The following is a 19,300-nucleotide window of genomic DNA, read 5'->3' on the forward strand; positions in this document are numbered from 1 at the left end:
AGTTTCAGGCAAAATATTTATCTAAAATCTGATTCTGACTGATCTGCTGAACTTGGAACCCAATATAGTTTTAAGAATATTCCATATTTGTACATTGGGTAGAGTTAAACAAGATCTAATTTTGCTATAGATTTTACATATTGCTATTTAAATAGACATTAAAGTAAATAAATGGCCCAGCGAATACCCTCACTGATTTTAAAACCACATTTCGTTTACAACTAAATTACAACAGTAATATATTCAAGTTTTTTTCCATATCTGTCATTATATGTAATCACTGCACAAAATTATTAACAATCACATGTATTCATTTCAATAAGAGCATTCAGATTGGAACGCACACTGGCCATCATATGCGTGTAAAAATGACAAGTACCACAGTAACTTCAGACAATGCTTCTATTGTAACCTACTTTACATTCACTCTTTTTTACTCTTTTGTACTTTAGCATCAGGATGACTCTTTCTAAAACATTTACGGAAAAGGAAAGAGCATGATTTAATGAAGAGGAATGTGATCAGTGCAACAAGTGAGAGTAAGAAGGCTACTACATCCAGGCAGTGGTACTGATACCAACTCAGATTATGTGCCTGAACTCGGAGATGTTTAGCTCCTTTATTTCGCATCACAAACTCGATCCAGTAAACCGCCTGGTCCAGAGGCTTCATTGGCTGATCATGATGGATTCTGGACAGTCTCATGATGCTCTCCTTGAACCTGAATCGAGAAGAAAATGTAAAGTATTGTTCTTGAGGTTACATTTATAAATTGTAGTGACGTTTTTTGTTCTAAATGTAGTAATATACAAACATTTTCCACCCTGTTTCTAGGCTTCTAACTAAAAACAGTTTAGTTTCTTTATTTTAGAAGTAATGCTAAGTGGAAAAGTCCTTTAGACTTAACTCACGATGGATTTTGTAAGACAGTCTTGAGAGCATCCACTAGGTCTTTGGACTCCATTTTGTTGATGTCAAGAACAACAGCAGCTCCTTTGGTTTTCATGTGCATTAGGTTATCAGGCTGGTCAGCAAATAGTGGTAAACCCACCATTGGGACACCATGATAAATAGCCTCATACAGTCCATTTGTCCCTCCATGGGTGATGAAGGCCTTTGTTTTTGGATGACCTATCAGATAAAATAAACTCTGGATCTATATGACATCAAATAATATTCTTTGCGTATAATAAGTTGAAATCACAACACTTTCCTTACCAAGCAGATCATTCTGTGGGATCCAGTCATAGGTTCTTGTATTGGGGGCGAGAGTTTCTGGTGTTTTCCCACTATACCGCCAAACAACCTGAAAATACACATATAGGGAATTTGCTCTAGGACCCTAAGAAGTAAATTGATTTATTTTTCCTACAGTCAATTACAGATGTGTTTTGGCTGAACTGTCTGTATTTCACACTACTTTATTGTCGCAAAGACATTTAAGTACGCAGTTTTGCGCCTTGTGCCCGGTTTTTGTGATTGAAGTCTCTACCGGAAAAATGACTAAAATTATTTTAAGGCGGCAGCTGTTCCAGTGCAATAAAAGATAAGTTACACACCTTTTGTGGGATCTGGCCAAGAGCAGAAGCAATAGTGTTTGCCCTTTCCATGGTCAGGTTGCCGACCATGGAACCCAATGAGAACACAACGAAGCCGTGATCTCCTGAGCTCTGAACAAACTCCTCCATTTCCTAAAAGACAATTGAGCACATACTGTCACACAAAAACCTAAAATATGGTGATCATTTATGGTCTTGGCATGCAGGTGCTCACGAGGCTTTAGGCCATTTGATGTAAATTAGGTCTGTTTGAGCTCTTGGTTTGGGGTAGTTTCTCACCTCTGTTGAACCCCTGGCTGTAAGACCAATATGGATAACGACTGCCAACTGAAGGCATATGAAATTCAACGTATGCCTGCCAGACTTTGATGACTGCACTGCCATATAGCATATTAGGAGCTAAATGAAATCCTCCATGCATATATCCACAGGCAGGAAGTTACAATATTACTTGATTCATTCAAGTAAGAATTGATGCAATGATGTAAAAGAAAAAAAAAATATATAAAAAAAACGCATAAAGAATGTTTCAGGAGAGCAGATATTTCAAAACAGAATGCAAAGCAAAGACATTACCTTTGGCAGGGGCTTGGCAGGTTTGCAGTGAAGTCCTCCAACAAATTTAAAATTAGGCAGGAGTGGGCGTGGATACTCAAAATCCCAGTAAGTTCTGATCAACCAGATGTCTGCTTTTCCCATAGTCTCACACATTGTCGTGGGCTTTCCTGTGACAAAGATACAGTGTCAGTTGTTCCTTTGCTTTATCTACTGTCCTCATCTCTTATAAATGCACACTTCAAAGTTTTGCATTCTTTTTCTATATTTACAGCACCTTCATGAATAATTTATTTTACAATATGTTTACTTCCCTGGTAAATATCTTGTATGTACAGACAACAAAGTGGTAGCAAAGGTACTTCCCTGAAGTGTTAATGAGATCATACTTTATTAAATGCCTATATTTGCTAAATACTGTCACACAACCTATAGCTTATATTCACTGAAAAATAACTCGAGCATTAAACTTACAATCACAACGGTAAATAAATAAAACTAGACAGAGATACAACTGCAGAATTAATGCATAAAAGTGGCCAAAAACTAAATAACTACCCTGTATTTCAGTGTAAATTTGATCAAAAGTGAGTTTCATGTTCACTCGGAATATAGTTGTATGAACGATGTAGAGAAGCATGTTTTCAACTCTCTCTGTGAAGCTCATACGGTCAGTGAGGTGGTCATGCAAAGCGACAGCAGGAACGTAGGACGGAGGCGCAGGCATCTGACCGCAAAGCCGCTCAAAGGTAAACGCAAATGTCAAGCGCAATGACAGGACATGAGGGATATTCAGAGTCTGTGCCATCAAGTCAGCGCATGGCATCATAGGATCAGAAAAAAGCACATCATAATGAGATTCCCGCAGTGTGTGTAAAAGATCCTCATTGCGAAGCATGCCCTTGCAAATATCATCAGCGAGCACCATAAAGTTGGTCATCACTCGCCAGATCAAGGAGATTTGCTCATATTTGGTGACTGAGTCCTTCATCCACAAATTAATGAAGTCACTCCACACAGCATTGGCCTCGTTTTTCTTCATGTTCACTTGAAACACTTTGTAATCGAAGCGCTCCTTCCGCGCGTGTGGTACAGTAGGTGATGAAGAACTGACCAGAACCGTCACGCTGTGGTTACGATCCACTAGCTCGTCGATGATCGCACGCATGTTGTGCCAGTGACTGTACTCGCCTGGCAACACCAAAACCTTGCCAGCACGACCGGTTTCTGCTCCACACAACAGTACAAACACAAGCAAAGTTCCGAAAAACATGGTGAAGTATCACTGCTCCTGAATAAGTGCAGTGTGATTGGGGAACTGACTACAAATGTATAGACTATGTGCAAAACAGGATTTGGGCAAAGGTCGTGTTGCATTATGGAGGGCAGTTGCACTTTGTCCTCAATGAATAAAGCCATTTTCGTTAAAAGATATGCATACTGTTGACTTAAACTTTCCCTCAAATCAAGCTCGCAATTTTCACTCTTATTGCTTTATTTTGTAATAGCTACCGCATGCTGCATTACAGAGTACGTAGAGAAATATGCAGATGTTATCGAGAACAATGCTGTTATAATTTGAGATGCACGATAATGATCGGCCTCTATGTTTGCGTGTTGTCAGTAAAGCCGGTTCTGTAATCGGCGGTGAAGTCCATCAAGTGCATGATTTCACACTGAGCCACGTTTACTACAGAGCCGTTGTTCACTGATGAACTGGATTGAATTTACCTGCTGATTACAGAACTGGCTTTACAGAGAAAATGAGCATTAAACATCGGCTGATGATTATCGGTGCATCCCTGGTTATAATGCCTGTATTTATTAAACCTCCCTTTTTTAAGTGGTAAAAATATTTCCAATTACAAGTAGCCAAGGACAAAAAAATCTTTGTTAGCGTTTTGTGACTTTCCAAATGAGGAAATAACTACAGAGTTATTAAAAGGTAACACTTTAAGTCTTTATGCAGAACGCTTTACAAAGTTATTCTTAAAGCACCCTCTAACGCATAATACTGTATCTTTTCATGTATACTTGTAGCTAAAGTTAAAATGCGGAATAATATAAGATCACGTGTTGTAATAAATTTACTTCACTTTCTAAAGGTGTAAAATTGAACAGATGCATTATAGTTGTAGCTATAATTACTCATAGGATGCATTATAAATGTAAATTACAAGGCATAATTAACACATTAAAACTACTTTTATAGTGCACTGTAAAAAGCTTTAGTCTCTTAGAGAAGAAAAAGAAAAATAGTATAGAGAAGAAGAAAAAAACAGTATTCATAAGTTATGCTTTGTCCTTGTTTAAGGACACTGGGACTCTATTTCTTTAAAATAATCTAATCGAATTTGCACATTATTGTGTTTTTAATAACAATGGAAGTAATTGACAAGATTTTCACAATAAAAAATAATATTTAACAGAATACTGAAATATAATTATAATTTCTCCCAAAATGAGTAATAAACATGCTTTTACTCCTGGCGTCCTCATATAAAATCAACATTTTTCTGAGAGGCTGATTTATGACGCACAAATTAAAAATGAAACATATTTAAATGATCAGTACAGTACAGGCTATGTACAGTCTCAGAGAAATGCACTGAAATATAATGTCCTTATACGAGGATGCAGGGTCTTAAGAGTTTAATTGTTAAATTGGCTTAAAATATCAGCACTGTTGGACTGTCCTTCATGCAGAGGCTCAGAGTTGAAGATGACTCCATGACAATAATACAGCACAGCATTAAAATTTGTTTAACTTATCCATAAACTCTCCACATATTCTGAGCTCAAACTAATGTTCACGGTGTGGTGTGGGAAGAAGCGCACGAAGATGACAGATAACAGTCTTTTAATAAGCCACACTAAGGCATTCCAGACAGAAGGGTAACAAAGTGCTTCCGCCATACGTTATAGTAATCTTTTTATCTGCTTCAAATTGCCACGTTTTACTTTGCGTCACCGTACTCATGTAACAGTCTTCGAATAAGGAGAACATGGAAGTGTTTGGCGGCTTCTAAATTCATGCCTGTCTGGTATTTAACTAACAGTTAAAACAAAGTAACATTTGAAGTGTTGGGAAGGATCAATTAACTCATTGACCAATATCAGAATCTCACCACTGATGACCTGCTGAATATGGCTGAATATGGGATCTAGTACACTGACAGAAAGAAGATAGAGAATACAAGCCAGAACTGCATCTGAACTGGAGTCTTGTATCTGAGCTGGTTGTGTTTGCTCGATGCAGAGCAAAAACAACCTAAGAAAGCAAAGGAATCACTTGCCAGCGAGCAAAATATAAACTTCCTCATCTCTAAAAGAGGCAAACGAAGGGGAATCGAAGGTCTTGTCCACACTGAATGCAGAAAGTGAGGTGGGTGCCGTGGAATGGTGGAAAGTCAATGAGCCAGACTTTCTAAGAGTTAACCAACTTGCTAAAAAGTACTAGTGCTTTCCAGCAAATAAGTGCTACCTCCTATAGCCATTATGTGTGTGCGCAAAGTACATTTGTTTCTTGGCATATAACATAATTTGGACGTTAAAAGGTCAAGTGTTCAGAGAGTTGATGGTTATAAACGAATATCAATACTCTAGTGTTGCTGCAAGTCGTTTGCCGATTATTCAATAACAAAGTAAAACATTGCAAACCTCAAAGGATGCGAACAATGAATGAAAGCTTGACTTTATAGCTACGGAGCTTCATTTGTCAACGACAGATAGAGCTGCTCGAGAGAAGAACATCGACATCCGGAAGTTTAAAAACTTACCTAAAAAGTCACTGTAGTAATTATCCAAACTCCACGATGCCATCCGAAACGCGGAGGAATAAACAACGTACAAGACCATGTTTTTCAGTCTTTCCGTGAAGCACATGCGATCTGTCATGTCCGACGGAGGAACCGGTACAAAAGAGGGAGGTGAGGGCATCTGTCCGCACATCCTCTCCATGGAAAACCCCAGCGAAAACCGCAGAGAAAGCACGACTGGAAGATCCAGAATATCAGCCAGCAGGTCACTGCACATGATCATGGGATCGTATAAGAGCACGTCAAACTTCAAAGCCTTCAAGCGATTGATGAGAGTTTCGTTACGCAGCATGAGGTCGCACATGATGAGGTGCATTTCGCGCACTTTCCCCAACACCTCCACGATCTGGAGACCGATTTGGATCGCATTTGGTCTGGGATACTGCATCCAGATATCGAGCAGCTGTTCGCTCAGACCGTGCAACTCGTGCGCCTTCAAAGGAACTTCAAACACCAGATACTGAAACTTCTCCTGCTGCGTGAAGTTCACGGTCGGCGAGGCCGTGCTCACCAGAACCGACACCGTGTGATTGCGCCTCTGCAGTTCGTCCACGATGTTGCGCATGTTGTGCCAGTGGCTGTACTCTCCGGGCAGCACGAGCACATTACCACAGCGCGCGAAGCTTAAGTCCTTCAATAGGACGATTGCGACAAGTGCGAGTGACTTTCCCAACATTTGCATTTTAGCGGGTTCTCTTCGGGTTTGCGCTGAGATAAGCAGGCTCTGGGAGTCCAGGAAGGAAAGCTTTTTCTCTTAAGGGCGGCGGGACTTTAGTGTTACGTCACATGCCTAAATTCGTGAGATTTAATAGACCTGCTAATGACATTAAAAATAATATTTAAGTTTAACATAAGTGCTTGTCAGTGCATTTGTCAGTATACACCGTATAACCGTATTTTGTGTAATTATGCAATGTTTTATGTAATTATGAATTACGCAATTACATATAAAGCTGCAATCTGTACTTAAGTTACACATGGGTCAAAAAAGAACTCTTAACTTTCAGCTAATTGCATTTAGAATATATTTACACTATGAAACGTTTACGTTTAATTGCAATTAACATGAAATTTGAAGAGTACTTGTAGAGTCCACATTATCAGCGGTTTTATGTTTCTTTTTTTTAGTTTGGAAAGATTTAGTCCATTCACAATGACTGGTAATAACCTCAGGTAACCTATTCAAAGTGGGGTTGGACTCCGTACAACCTTCATGATTTCAGTTTGTTTATTACCCAAAACTGATGTTGATTAGAAATAAAACATCATATTCCTCAATGGAATGAATGGGGAAAAAAAAGGTATGCACACACATCATTAGATAAAAGTTTCACCTTGTTTCCTTCGTGACAGATATCATTTATAACTGTGTGAACGTTTCAAGAACTGGCCTGAGCTTTCTTAACCAATCAGAGGGCACCGAAATGCTGACATATCTTTGCAGGGAGTGTTTTTAAAGCGCAAAGAGCATATGATCATAAACGGTCAATGTGTAATAATTTACATGTATTTTTTAAGCCAGAAATGTTGAATATTCAACTGTTTTTCATGTGTATGTAAGGTTTGTGTCTATTCACAAATTCACTTCGAACCGCATTAATATTTCCATAAATTTGGACTACATAGTTACAATATAAAGTAACAGAATTTCTCAGTCATTAATGTAAGGACAAAAGCACAATTTATTCTTAGCTATTTACATTTATTATTAGCTATTTTGATTCAGTAATCATGTATTTCAAAATGCATTTCTTTAAATCTCTTAGAATCAAGTCTGTTAATTGTGAAAATGATTATTTACTCAGTTAAACAGTATGAATATGGTTGTAATGCGTTGAATATTCAGTTTATAGATTCAAACAAATGATATTTATTGATAATAAATATAAACCTGGTTATTGTGTATATTAAAAACACATTTATGAGTTATTGTGTATATTAAAAACACTCTCTCTCTCTCTCTCTCTCTCTCTCTCTCTCTCTCTCTCTGTGTTTCAGTAGCGGAAACCTGGTGACCGCGTACAGCATCTAAACAAAGACTAGAACACAATATAAAGGCTCATATTTCATGTATTTGAGGTCTAAAACAGGTAAGACCTGAATGAGAGGTCTAGCATTTGCCATAGTCATATCCTGGTCACCTAACACCTAACACATTAGGTAAAATATATTTCTAAGAAATGTTTGAAATGATGTATTATTGTGGATTATCAGTGTTCAGTGTTACCAACATGTCAACATTCCTGGTCCTCCAAGGAATCAAGTTTTTGACCGGTAAAGTTATGAGGATATATTTTGGCTATTCTGTAGTTTCTCATAATCTTCTATTTTTACTGGAATTGTGTTGGACATAATTATTTAAATTATATTTCAAAATTGGCAAAACCATTGCTTTACCTTCCCCTCTTCTCAATAGCATGCATAAACATTAGAACCAAATAATACAAATTTGTTTATAAAACATTTTCATGCATTCATATGCTTTGTTCATAGCATATGAATGATTGAACCTCTCTCTGTGGACGGACAATTTTAGATGCAGTGCGAAGAAGTCAATAAGTTTAATAGATTTGATACAATAATGGTAACATTAAAATGAAGGGGATAAATGTGTCGCATACTTTCCATTATTAATCCCCCATAACATTTAAAATCGACATTAACAGTTACAATTGCTGCATGTCTCAAGAATCTGTGAAAGGCTTAATAATATTCTTGTGTCTGTGCTCACTTGAGTAAAAAAAAATGTCTAACAACCAGTCCTTATTTATGTTTTATGTTTATGTGCACTAGACAATGCATCCATTACGATATTTTATCTAATACAGAAAAAGGCCACTCACATAAATGAAGTGTACTTACCCATGACTTGCGAATAAAAGTGATCCCACTTTGATTTAGTCAGTAGATAAAAGAGTACATCTTGTGTGCCGTAAAAGAGGAAGTTTTTCAGTCTCTGCAAGAAATCCATTTCATCTGTATTCTCAGAGGCGATGGCAGGGACGTAGGATGGCGGTGCCGGCAGTTGGCCGCAGAGCCTCTCGAAAGTGTTACCAAAGGTAAACCTGAGACTGAAGATTAACGGTATGTTCAGCTTCTGTGCCAGCAGCTCCCCGCACATGAAAAGGGGGTCTGCAAGTAAGACGTCAAACTTCTCTTTTCTCCACTTCTCCAGCAGGTCTTTTCTGGCAAAGAGTTCCTCGCACACGGCCCGATTCTGTTGCGAGCCTAAGTCGATCATCTCCTTGACCTTCATTGAAGCCTTGATGATGTTGTCGTTGGGTAGATCGTGAGTCCAGTATTTCAGCATTCTTTCAATATTCTCCAGGATGTCCTGCTTCGTGTGAGGCACCTGTAGGATATCCACATTGTAGCCCAAGGATGGGGTGGTGTTGACCGATGGGGTGGCTGTGTGGGTCACCACTGTGATATTGTGTCCTCTTGAGATCAGCGCATCTAGGATGACTTTTACATTGAGCCAGTGGCTGAATTCAGAAGGCCATACGATGACCTTACCTCCTGAAGCACGCTGCGGGTTCAGGTTCAGCAGAAGTAACAGGAAAAAGCCGGTGCTTACTCTGGGACTCATCATAGCAGTGAGCAACACTCTTTGTACAGAACAAATAAGCATGTGGAGGAGGAGCTACTGCAGTTAGCACATGCAAAAGTTATGCAATCAACTAAAGGGGAAGGTCTTGGTGCTCTGGGTGCTCGTTATAGCATGTATAGACTGGCAGATTTTATATAAGCGATTATTTATAAGAGACAGGGTAATCTGGACAAATCAGAGGTTTTATTCTGCGGCGACTGCTATTATACTGCTTATGTCTAATTGCCACATAAGTAAATAATTAAACACAAAATATTGATTTAAGTTGAAACATTAGCTCTTTCAATGTAAGTTTCACAAAGAAAAACTATTCCAAACAAACGGCTTTGAGCGTTCATGAAGACAAGACAGACGTAATATCACTAATTAAATACAATATAGCCTATTTATTATCTTACATTCATCACAGCCCTGATTTCATTTTACAGTGAATACAGTCAAAGCGTTGCTATTCTAGACCCAGACGAGAGAGACCGTATCTTCTGATTTCAAGTTATTTTATTTAATGAACAACATTTTGTTGATTTTGTGAATGCACAGAAATAAAAGTACATCCTTCACAGTTCCAAAAGATGTATTACGTTTACATTTATGAGCAAAAATTAGCCGAAAAACAAAAAAAGTGCATATCCTCAAAAGACATCCTGCAGGCACCTCTCTCTATATATATTACCGACATACCGATTATATATATATATATATATATATATATATATATATATATATATATATATATATATATATATATATATATATATATATATATATATATATATATATATATGAATTTGTGAATTTGAACTTTAATTGAACACGTGTACGTGCCACGTTGCGTCATCAGTGCGCGACAGCAGCATCAGAATGCTGACATGGCCGCGTCTATCGAGCTGAGACTCACTTTATGCATCAGTTTTATTTTCGTCCTGGGATTTTCTTCGGTGTCCGCGCTCATTGAGGGACTGTATTGCGGGACTCAAAGCTGTTACGACGTGCTGGGAGTTTCTCGTGACGCCAGTAAAGCTGAGATCGGACGCGCTTACCGCCAGCTGGCCCGGAGATATCACCCGGACAGATACCAGCCCGGAGAGAGCAACGACTCCCGCGAAACCGCGCAGCAAAAGTTTCTGCTGGTTGCTACCGCGTACGAGACACTCAAGGTAACGCGTCGTTCGTGTTAGGAGAACGTGGTGCTTGCGTCTCCAAAAACTACCAACCATTTCTGTTCTACTGCAAATGCGGTGGAGTTGTGTAATAGTGATCATGTTTTATTTTTTAAAACGCATTACAAGATTATACATTTGCCATACATTTTGTCTTTGGTTATTTTAATTTAATAAATATCGTCTATTGTAAAATCTTGTTGGTTCTGATTATTTCTCAAATAAAGTGTTGTTTTATTTTAAGATTAAAATGTAGTTTGATTATTCTCTCTTTTTTTTTATTATTGCTCAGTAGACATTTAATCGAATTATTTTTCTATATTATTATATTTCTATAATATTATGTCATGTTTGTCTAAAATCAGGGATTAAAAACAAAACAAAAAGTTAGCCCTAGCCTTTTCGTTCTTTTTCGAGTTACCAGGTAGAATGGAAAAAAAATGAAGGCAATGTAAGTTAGGCATCTTTTTGACACGCATATAATAGACACATATTTGTGGTTTTCTTTTTCTTTTTTCTTTTACATGCAAACTTCGTTTTGAAGAACTGTTGGGCTATTCATTATGTTTGCATATTTGTTTTGGAAAAACAAATTAAGTTGATTTTAAATTCTTCATACTTCATACGTTCTACTTTTATTAGACTGCAGATCAAAATAAAGCCTTTTAAATGAGTGAAATCGCTGACGTAATTTAAGCTATATTTTTTTTTTTTCAACCGGAGAGAAAAAAATGTAACCATTTTGTTTATAATGTTAATTTAGGAATTAAAAGAAAGACAAGAAATAAATTACAAAAACAAAGAGATTTTTTTTGTAATCAAGAAAAAAAGTGTTTGACAAAACTACAAAATCATGTTGAATGCTGTTTAACGGTCAACCTGCATCGCAAATATTAAAGGTTTTAAAATAATCTTAGTGAAACAGTAGGCAATTTCCTATTCTAAGATTATAATCTTTAGAACCACACGATATGCAACTTTTTCTTCAAACTGCAAACTGAGCCGAACTGGGCACGATTCTTCATCAAGACCAAATTCCATTCATAACTGGCTTTACTATTGTGTATTGTGTTCTCGGCTTTAGTCGTAACGGCTAAATAGGTCTCTGATATTGTGCCTTTCAGGATGAAGACTTACGTAAGGACTACGACTACATGCTGGACCACCCAGAGGAATACTACAGCCACTACTACACCTACTACAGAAGAAGACTCGCTCCCAAAGTAGACGTTAGGATAGTGATTCTTGTAGCCATTTGTGCGATCTCACTGTTTCAGGTAATGTTCTAGTCATTGACTTCCGTTCATGCGTTGCCGTTGACTTGAAAAGACACCACACTAAACATTTTGTTATTCTTAATTGTTATCTAATTTTTAAGACTTTTTTTGGGCTTCAGTGATAGTGATTTTATTCAAATATAAAGCAAAATGTAGATATGAATATCTAAAAGCCAATAATTGTTCATCTGCTGCAAAGTACTGCTTATATTTGGTGATTTGATGTCTTTGGTAATTTTTCACGGTCTAAGTGTTTGTTTAAAAACAATGATCAGATTGGATTCTTTTAAAGCATTAAAGCGCTGGAAATTGTGTGAAATGCTCAAAAGGCATTGAAAAGTGCCTTTTGACTATTTTTTTTGCAACATGGCTATGGTTATAGCGTTACTACTTCTGGTTTTTGCGTCTGTTTATAGCAGAGAATTCTGAACAGGTTTTTATTGCTTTTCTGTGCAGCAACGTTACTCATTCTGCGGTGAATTGAAATGCTCTTGTTGGATCTTGCAGCAACTGTGCTTTAACAGTGTTGCAAAATCAACTTTGGTTCCCGAATGAAGCTGTTCTGAGCACAGACAGGCTTGTTTACATTGCGGTCCGAGCTGATGAAATGTCCACGCTGCTCAGGTCCCTTCTAAGGAAAGTCTGTCTACTCGACCGCTGTATTTGCAACGCCTATAAAAATTAATACAGGAATCCTAAAAACTCAAATACTGTTAATAAGTGATTTATTGCGATTGAACCGAATCATTTAAATGGTTGATTAATTCAGGAAAGAAACACAGTCATGTTGTTCAGAGATGCAAAACAATGCTGTGGCTTTATTTGGAGTTATTCTTGTAATGTCAAATCCCACATTGTTAAAGCAATGATTATGATATTATCGCAGACAAGTTTACTGTGATATAATAGTGATGTAGGAATATCGTCCGTGTTGCCTTGCATTCAGAGACAGTGAAACAAGAAGTGTTTAAATATCCTATGTATTTAAATTAGAATATAGTTTAGAGGGTGTCAATAATTTTGGAACACACATTTTGTAGAAAAATAGGCTAGATTTCTTTTATTACACATTTTTAATGAAGGGCTTCAGAGTCTGTCTGGCACACCAAAAGGATCCAGAGTATCTTTGTGTATTTTATGTATATGGCGACATCTTGTTTACTTCATACCAACCCCATTTGGTTTTTGAGAGCTTTTTTTGTATGGAAAAAATGAAAGAAATATCACTTCCTTAAATTGGCACTTTTGGTCATCGCTTTCAGAGGTAGATTTTTGGGAGTGCTGTGAAGCATTTTCTTTGACTTTGATCTGCTTGTTTTGTACAGTTATGCCGTCCCTTTGCGCAAAGTCTCAAAGACTTTTGATGTGCATGCATTCATTAACATTAGCGAGTCAAACCACCCTAAAAAAGCAGTTCGCCCCAAAAATGAAAATTCGGTCATTATTTGCTCACCCTCAAGTAGTTCCAAACCTTTATGAATTTCTTTGTTCTGCTGAACACAAATGAGGATATTTCGAAGAAGGTTTGTAACCAGGCTGTTTTGGGTCACTTTCATTGTAGTGAAAAAAACGATACTGTGGAAGTCAATGGTGACCCAAAACAGCCTGGTTACATTTTTTTAAAAGGTCATTAACATTTGTGTCCTCTTCAGGTGTTTTAAGGGTGTTGAGAAACCAACAAAATGTGCAACATGTATTGAGGCAAAACTAGCAGAAACCACATGGCTCGATGATTTGTTCTGAAACTCCACTATTATGCAATTATTGCGAAATGTTCTTAAAAAAACCCATGAATGTGAAATGCCATTTCAATGTGAATGAAGTCATGTCCAAGTCTTTCAGCTGTAGTCTGAAACTCAGACCTGTGCTGTAAAGCAGAGAACACACTCCTCGGCTGTCAGGTCATGAATGTGGTTTGGTCTTGATGACTGACCTTGCCCAGTCGGATCATGTCTGTTTCAGCTGGTCTCAGTCCTGTTAGTGACTTACAGTAAGTTAGATTCCCCCGCATCCCCCCTCAATTTGAGTCCTGTGCACACCTACCTCCAGCTGGTAGAAGCGTCATGACTGAGAGCGGTAGAACTGGTGTTTCAGTCATATATACGGGAAGCCAAATGAACCAAAAATGAGACGAAACGGTTCGAGAGCTCAATGGGCTCAATGTCGTATGAATGTGCTACCGAGCAAGACATTTAAATGCTTTGAAAACATATGCACACAAATAAGGTTAAAATGCTGCACTGTAAGACATTGACAAAGCAGTTTGGAGTAAAATGATTTGTGCAGACGTGAACACATTTAGGATTTTGAGGGCGCATTATCTTAGTGGCTCAGATGTTGGGAGAAAATACAGAGTCAGTCTTACATCCAAAATCATCGATGGGGTTTTAACTATAAGCTTTCAACAAATCCTTCCAACCCGCGCTCACCACGCCAAATGTGATCACTCTCAGTAAACTTGGAAAAGGATGGTATTTTTATTCCAAGCTGTAAATATATGTGTTACGATAAGACGTGTTAAAAACGTGTCTATATGTATATAAAATATAAAGTCCTGCAACAAGCTTTTTTTATGTTTCTGAAAATCTGTGCCAAAAGCTTATCTCTGATCTTATTGTGATTCAAAACAGACCAAAGTCAATTAGCATTGAAATTATTTTCAATTTTTTAATTCAAAAACATTTATTATTAAATACTTTGTATTTTTGTAGATTTTGTGATACTAGGCATCTATTATTTTGAATATAGCAGCAGCAACTACAACAACAAAAGAAGAAACTTGTATGTATTTCCATGGTGTAACCACTAGATGCCTGTCTAACCCGTTGCATTTAGAGACCTGTGCATATTTTAGACATCATAAAAAAAAGACCTACCTCATCATAGCTGATTTGTAGAAATTGTATGGCAGTTTTCATATTTCTTATTTCTTTTGGCAGTGTCCTTTTTTTTGGTGTGAAGATAACCATTGTTAACTTCATCGTTGTTCTTTTTTAAAGACCATTTAGCCTTTTCCAATCATGTCCATGCTTTTTGTATCATATAGCAAGTCCTGCAAAAGTCACTGTTTTGATGTTTATTCAGAACTGATTAATTAAAAGTTGCTGTTTTTGAGAACATCGATCAACTGAATCTGAAGAGCATTGAATATTTTGATCAGAAAGGGCTGTCAGCATTAAGACTGTGAACTGATTGCTATCAATGCTAAGGGAAGAAATGGGTTTATGAGTAATAATTCACCCAAGAATATATTTTAGCCTCTGTAGGCCATTGCTTTTTTAGTTTCAGTCTTAAATATTTCCTTGAACTTATTTTCAAGTGGCCTTCTGTAACAAGTAGTGTCGTTGTATGGCATGTTAATAAACAGAATATGGCTCTTAGGTCTGACTCTAACATCTGAATCTAACAATTTAATAAATGTTTTTATGTCTTTGCAGTATTACAGCTGGTGGAGTAGTTATACAGAAGCCATAAACTATCTGATGACCGTTCCCAAATACCGCATCCAGGCTACTGAACTGGCCAAGCAGCAAGGTCTGCTGAATAGAACCAAAGAAAAGGGCAAGAACCGGCGCTCCAAAGAGGAGATCCGTGAAGAGGAGGAGCAGATCATCAGAGACATCATCAAGAACAAGATAGACATCAAAGGCGGCTATCAGAAGCCCAATGTATCTGATATTCTGCTTTGTAAAATCATTCTGTTCCCTTACCATCTGTGCACGTATGTGGCATGGAACTTCTCGTGGTTTTACCGTTTCACCATTCGCGGGGAGGAGTACGGGGATGAAGAGAGACTTTACATTATCCGCAAGTACATGAAGATGTCACAGGCTCAGTTTGATAGTTTGGAGAACAGCCTGATAGAGACTTTCCTCAAGAAACAGCTCTGGATCAAAGAGAATTATGAGGTTTGAGAATATTTCTTTCATTTTTGTATCTGTAATTCCACAAAGAAGAACAGTGGGGTTTTTTTTGTTGTTGTCATCATCATCTCTCTGGTTCCCTCACCGTTTTGATTGAGGCTGACATTGGTTCATCATTAAAAAATTGACACGAAAGCTACTTTCATGAAATTTTGAAGCCTAGATATAATCTGCAGAAGTAAATATTACATTATGACCGTTTAGCCCACAAAACATAGGGCGTGTGGTGAGACATTGATCCAGTGAGATGGAGATAGGTCTCCTGGGGTATGATGTGTAGTACCGTAATGCCAACAGGAGGTCCCACTTTTTCAAAATCAAACCACAAGGGACCTAGTCATTAACAGAAATTCACTATCATGTTCTTTCAATAACTTCTAAATCCTGGCAATGTGGTGCAATATCTTGTAGGTAATTTCCATCAGTGACAATGTAAAGAGTTGCGCTCAGTCATATACTCGACAGCCTTCAAGAATTGTGCTATTAGAATAATGAGGCCCAAAGTATCCCAAGAACCCAGGTGTCATAGCCTCTAGCAGCTGATCAACAAAGTAAACATGAATAGACTAGAGCTGTCAAACGATCAATGAAAATGAATGTTTTTGCTTTATTATGTGTATTAACACACACAATATATATATATATATATATATATATATATATATATATATATATATATATATATATATATATATATGTATGTTAACACACTATATATATATATATATATATATATATATATATATATATATATATATATATATATATATATATATATATATACACAAAAAAGATATTTTGAAGAAAGTTTGTAACCAGGCTGTTTTGGTCACCATTGGCTTCCACAGTATATATATATATCCTTTATATATATATATATACACAAAGAAAGATATTTTGAAGAAAGTTTGTAACCAGGCTGTTTTGGTCACCATTGGCTTCCACAGTACTTTTTTTCCTTTCTACGGAAGGCAATGGTGACCAAAATAATCCTCTTTCTTTAAAAAAAAAAAAAAAAACTTTCTTCAGAATATCTTCCTTTGTGTTCGGGAGAACAAAGAAATTCATACAGATTTGGAACTACTCAAGGGTGAATTAAATGATGGCAGAAGGAACTATTGCTTTAAGTCAAATGATGATTTGTTGTTTTCATGATATTAAACTTGAGCGTGTCTGTATGTCTGCTTAAGGACTCCAGAATAACTGATATTGTGTGTTTGATATATATCAAGGCCTACAAAGAGGAGCAGGAGGAAGAGATGAAGATGAAGATGGCCACAGACTCACGGTGGAAACGCTACAGGCGTTGGATGAAGAGTGAGGGGCCCGGACGCATCACTTTTGCTGATGATTGACCTCACATGAACAGAGAGCCGTCCCAGATGCACGTCCAGCCTGAACAGCCTGAGCTCGAGTGTGCAATTACACACAGCTCTGTGCGTCCTTGTTTACAATAGACCGACAATGTGCACGTCATTTACAAGGCTGCCTTTTCTTATATCAAGACCGCAAAGGCTTTTTGATTGTATCGAGGATCATTTGATTCTATTCGTTACGTAGGAGGTGTGTTGGAAGAGACTGCGTTTGAACTGAAGAAAAATAGCGTAATAACATTGTGTGCTGTTTTACCAGGAGATACACGATCACAGGCTGTAGAAATCAAGTGTTATATTTTGAAAAATGCCTCATTTCAAACACTGAAAGTCTTTGTGTCTCTCTTTGTGTCTGTCAGCTATAAATGTTACAACACCTGATGCTGTGCTTGTGCCCTGAAGGAATTCCCGCCCCCTTTTTTTTCTTTTTTTGCATATATTAAAATCACATCATAATTTTCGGTTTCAGGCTTTGGTACTGAAATAAAGATTTATAGTTTATTTGGTTAGCAAGACTTGGTTACCTTGTAGTAATTCCTGTCGATGAGCATCCTGGTGACATCCGTGTTATCACTTTAAAACGGCGCATACGACAGGTTATCATGCGGTAGATACAATATTTTATCAGTAATTTGCCATATTGTTATCTGTGCATTAATGGTGCACATAAAAAGATCTATCCCCTGTGAATTTTTATTGATTCAAGGTAGTTTGTGTTTGACTATGTGCCTTCGATGAATGCTTGTAGAGGTGTAATGATAAATCATATTGCGAATCGAGTTTTTCCAATGCATCACGGTTGTCTTTTGAATTCAGAACAATCTATTAATGAATCCATTTATCACGGCGCCCCTATTTGTAATTTCTGCATTTCAGTGGAATTTCAAAACAAGTTTTTCCTGACCTGTAAGGATTCTGAAATGGCAAGCGACCATCAATCAGATGCTTCTCTCCTCTACTTGCTTCTTTTGTAAGCTTCTCTCCACTTTCTACGCTTCAGCTGCTGTTGTCTTTCACTTAACTCATTGATTCCTTTCTTTTCCCCTGTATTTTGTTCCCCATCTCTGACGGTCAATCTGCAGGCGTGGGAAAAATAAAATGTATGTGATGCCCCTTAACCTGCCAATTTTATATTGAAAGGTTATAAAACGCAATTCGCCAAAATGTGGACGAAAATAACCATTTTTGTAACAAAAAAATTTAAAAATATTTTTATATGCGTCAATTTAAATTTAAACATAACTATCCTGCGCAGTATAAGAAAAACATAACAGACAGATAAATGCAATTGCAGTCATTTATTTATTGCAAAATGTTAAAAAGCAGTACCAAAAGTAAGCCAAATGATTATGTTTTGCGGCCACAGTCCTCTCCGGCGGAATACGGTAACCAGAAACACTGCATTTTGTAATTATTTAGCATTTTTTGGTGTACTTTATAGTTCTATTGCCAGTCACAACATGTCATTTACACTAAAATAGGATGATACTCGATATAGAATGATGGCCAAGTAACTAACCCTGTTCCAAACGTGTGATTAAAACAGACTTCACACTTCACACAGTTACTTTTAAACCATAGCAACAATTTTAAAGGTTTCATAGTCTTAAGAGACTTACGTGATACACGAAATAGCTTGCCTTGAATACATATTTTATCCTTTTAAAAAACAAAAGAGCAGAAATCTACTATCAAAAGTCTGAATAAAATGTATGTGTTGCTGATATTATTATAAGGAGCAACGATACAAACATATTCTCTGCTATTTTTAGAATTGTATTTGTGGTGCCAATCATGATTGTGTAATAATTTTGAATAGTTCAGGATAATTAAACTCACCCAGATGCTTCGCGCATGCTGTTACTACTGTTACTATAGTGTGTGTCAGTAGACTGTAAGATTATGGTTGATGGTTCACTGTTTCTCGGGGGATTGAATGATGGAGCATGTCTGTAATCAGGATTAAAGTCTCCCTCTTTTCTACTGTAATTCAGGTCACTGGCAGGTCAGTATACCAGCACAAAC

At 37.2% G+C, this 19,300-nt stretch overlaps 2 protein-coding genes across 4 annotated transcripts; one reads left to right on the forward strand and one right to left on the reverse strand.

The window, feature by feature from the left end:
- Window positions 1-2: 2 nt before the first annotated feature.
- On the reverse strand, window positions 3-9,647 carry LOC122346185 (UDP-glucuronosyltransferase 2C1-like). 3 transcript variants are annotated; one of them, XM_043240880.1, is made up of 7 exons: window positions 8,795-9,647; window positions 5,894-6,517; window positions 2,136-2,284; window positions 1,560-1,691; window positions 1,219-1,306; window positions 912-1,131; window positions 3-721 (listed from the first exon to the last, which is right to left on the reverse strand). In XM_043240880.1, exons 1-7 carry the CDS (start codon window positions 9,561-9,563, stop codon window positions 424-426), a joined length of 2,280 nt encoding a protein of 759 aa, XP_043096815.1. In that variant the 5' UTR covers window positions 9,564-9,647; the 3' UTR covers window positions 3-423. The 3 variants fall into 3 exon arrangements, with proteins under 3 accessions (XP_043096815.1, XP_043096813.1, XP_043096814.1); XM_043240878.1 differs by lacking the exon at window positions 5,894-6,517 and having other exon boundaries at window positions 8,795-9,565; XM_043240879.1 differs by lacking the exons at window positions 5,894-6,517; window positions 8,795-9,647 and adding an exon at window positions 2,673-4,498.
- A 724-nt stretch (window positions 9,648-10,371) lies between these two features.
- dnajc25 (DnaJ (Hsp40) homolog, subfamily C, member 25) lies at window positions 10,372-18,393 on the forward strand. Its single transcript, XM_043240854.1, has 4 exons — window positions 10,372-10,699; window positions 11,827-11,979; window positions 15,417-15,887; window positions 17,135-18,393. Exons 1-4 carry the CDS (start codon window positions 10,412-10,414, stop codon window positions 17,255-17,257), a joined length of 1,035 nt encoding a protein of 344 aa, XP_043096789.1. The 5' UTR covers window positions 10,372-10,411; the 3' UTR covers window positions 17,258-18,393.
- Window positions 18,394-19,300: the final 907 nt, after the last annotated feature.

This window comes from Puntigrus tetrazona, chromosome 5 (genome assembly GCF_018831695.1).
Source record: "Puntigrus tetrazona isolate hp1 chromosome 5, ASM1883169v1, whole genome shotgun sequence".
NCBI lineage: Eukaryota > Metazoa > Chordata > Actinopteri > Cypriniformes > Cyprinidae > Puntigrus > Puntigrus tetrazona.

Coding starts and splice junctions, on each gene's coding strand:
- LOC122346185 (XM_043240880.1), bottom strand. CDS start 9,563: ATGCTTATTTGTTCTGTACAAAGAGTGTTGCTCACTGCTATGATGAGT. Junction 1,692..2,135: donor CTGCCAAGCCCCTGCCAAAG/GTAATGTCTTTG, acceptor ATTGTCTTTTAG/GAAATGGAGGAGTTTGTTCA. Junction 722..911: donor ACTGTCTTACAAAATCCATC/GTGAGTTAAGTC, acceptor TTCTCGATTCAG/GTTCAAGGAGAGCATCATGA.
- dnajc25 (XM_043240854.1), top strand. CDS start 10,412: ATGGCCGCGTCTATCGAGCTGAGACTCACTTTATGCATCAGTTTTATT. Junction 10,700..11,826: donor CCGCGTACGAGACACTCAAG/GTAACGCGTCGT, acceptor TGTGCCTTTCAG/GATGAAGACTTACGTAAGGA. Junction 15,888..17,134: donor GGATCAAAGAGAATTATGAG/GTTTGAGAATAT, acceptor ATATATATCAAG/GCCTACAAAGAGGAGCAGGA.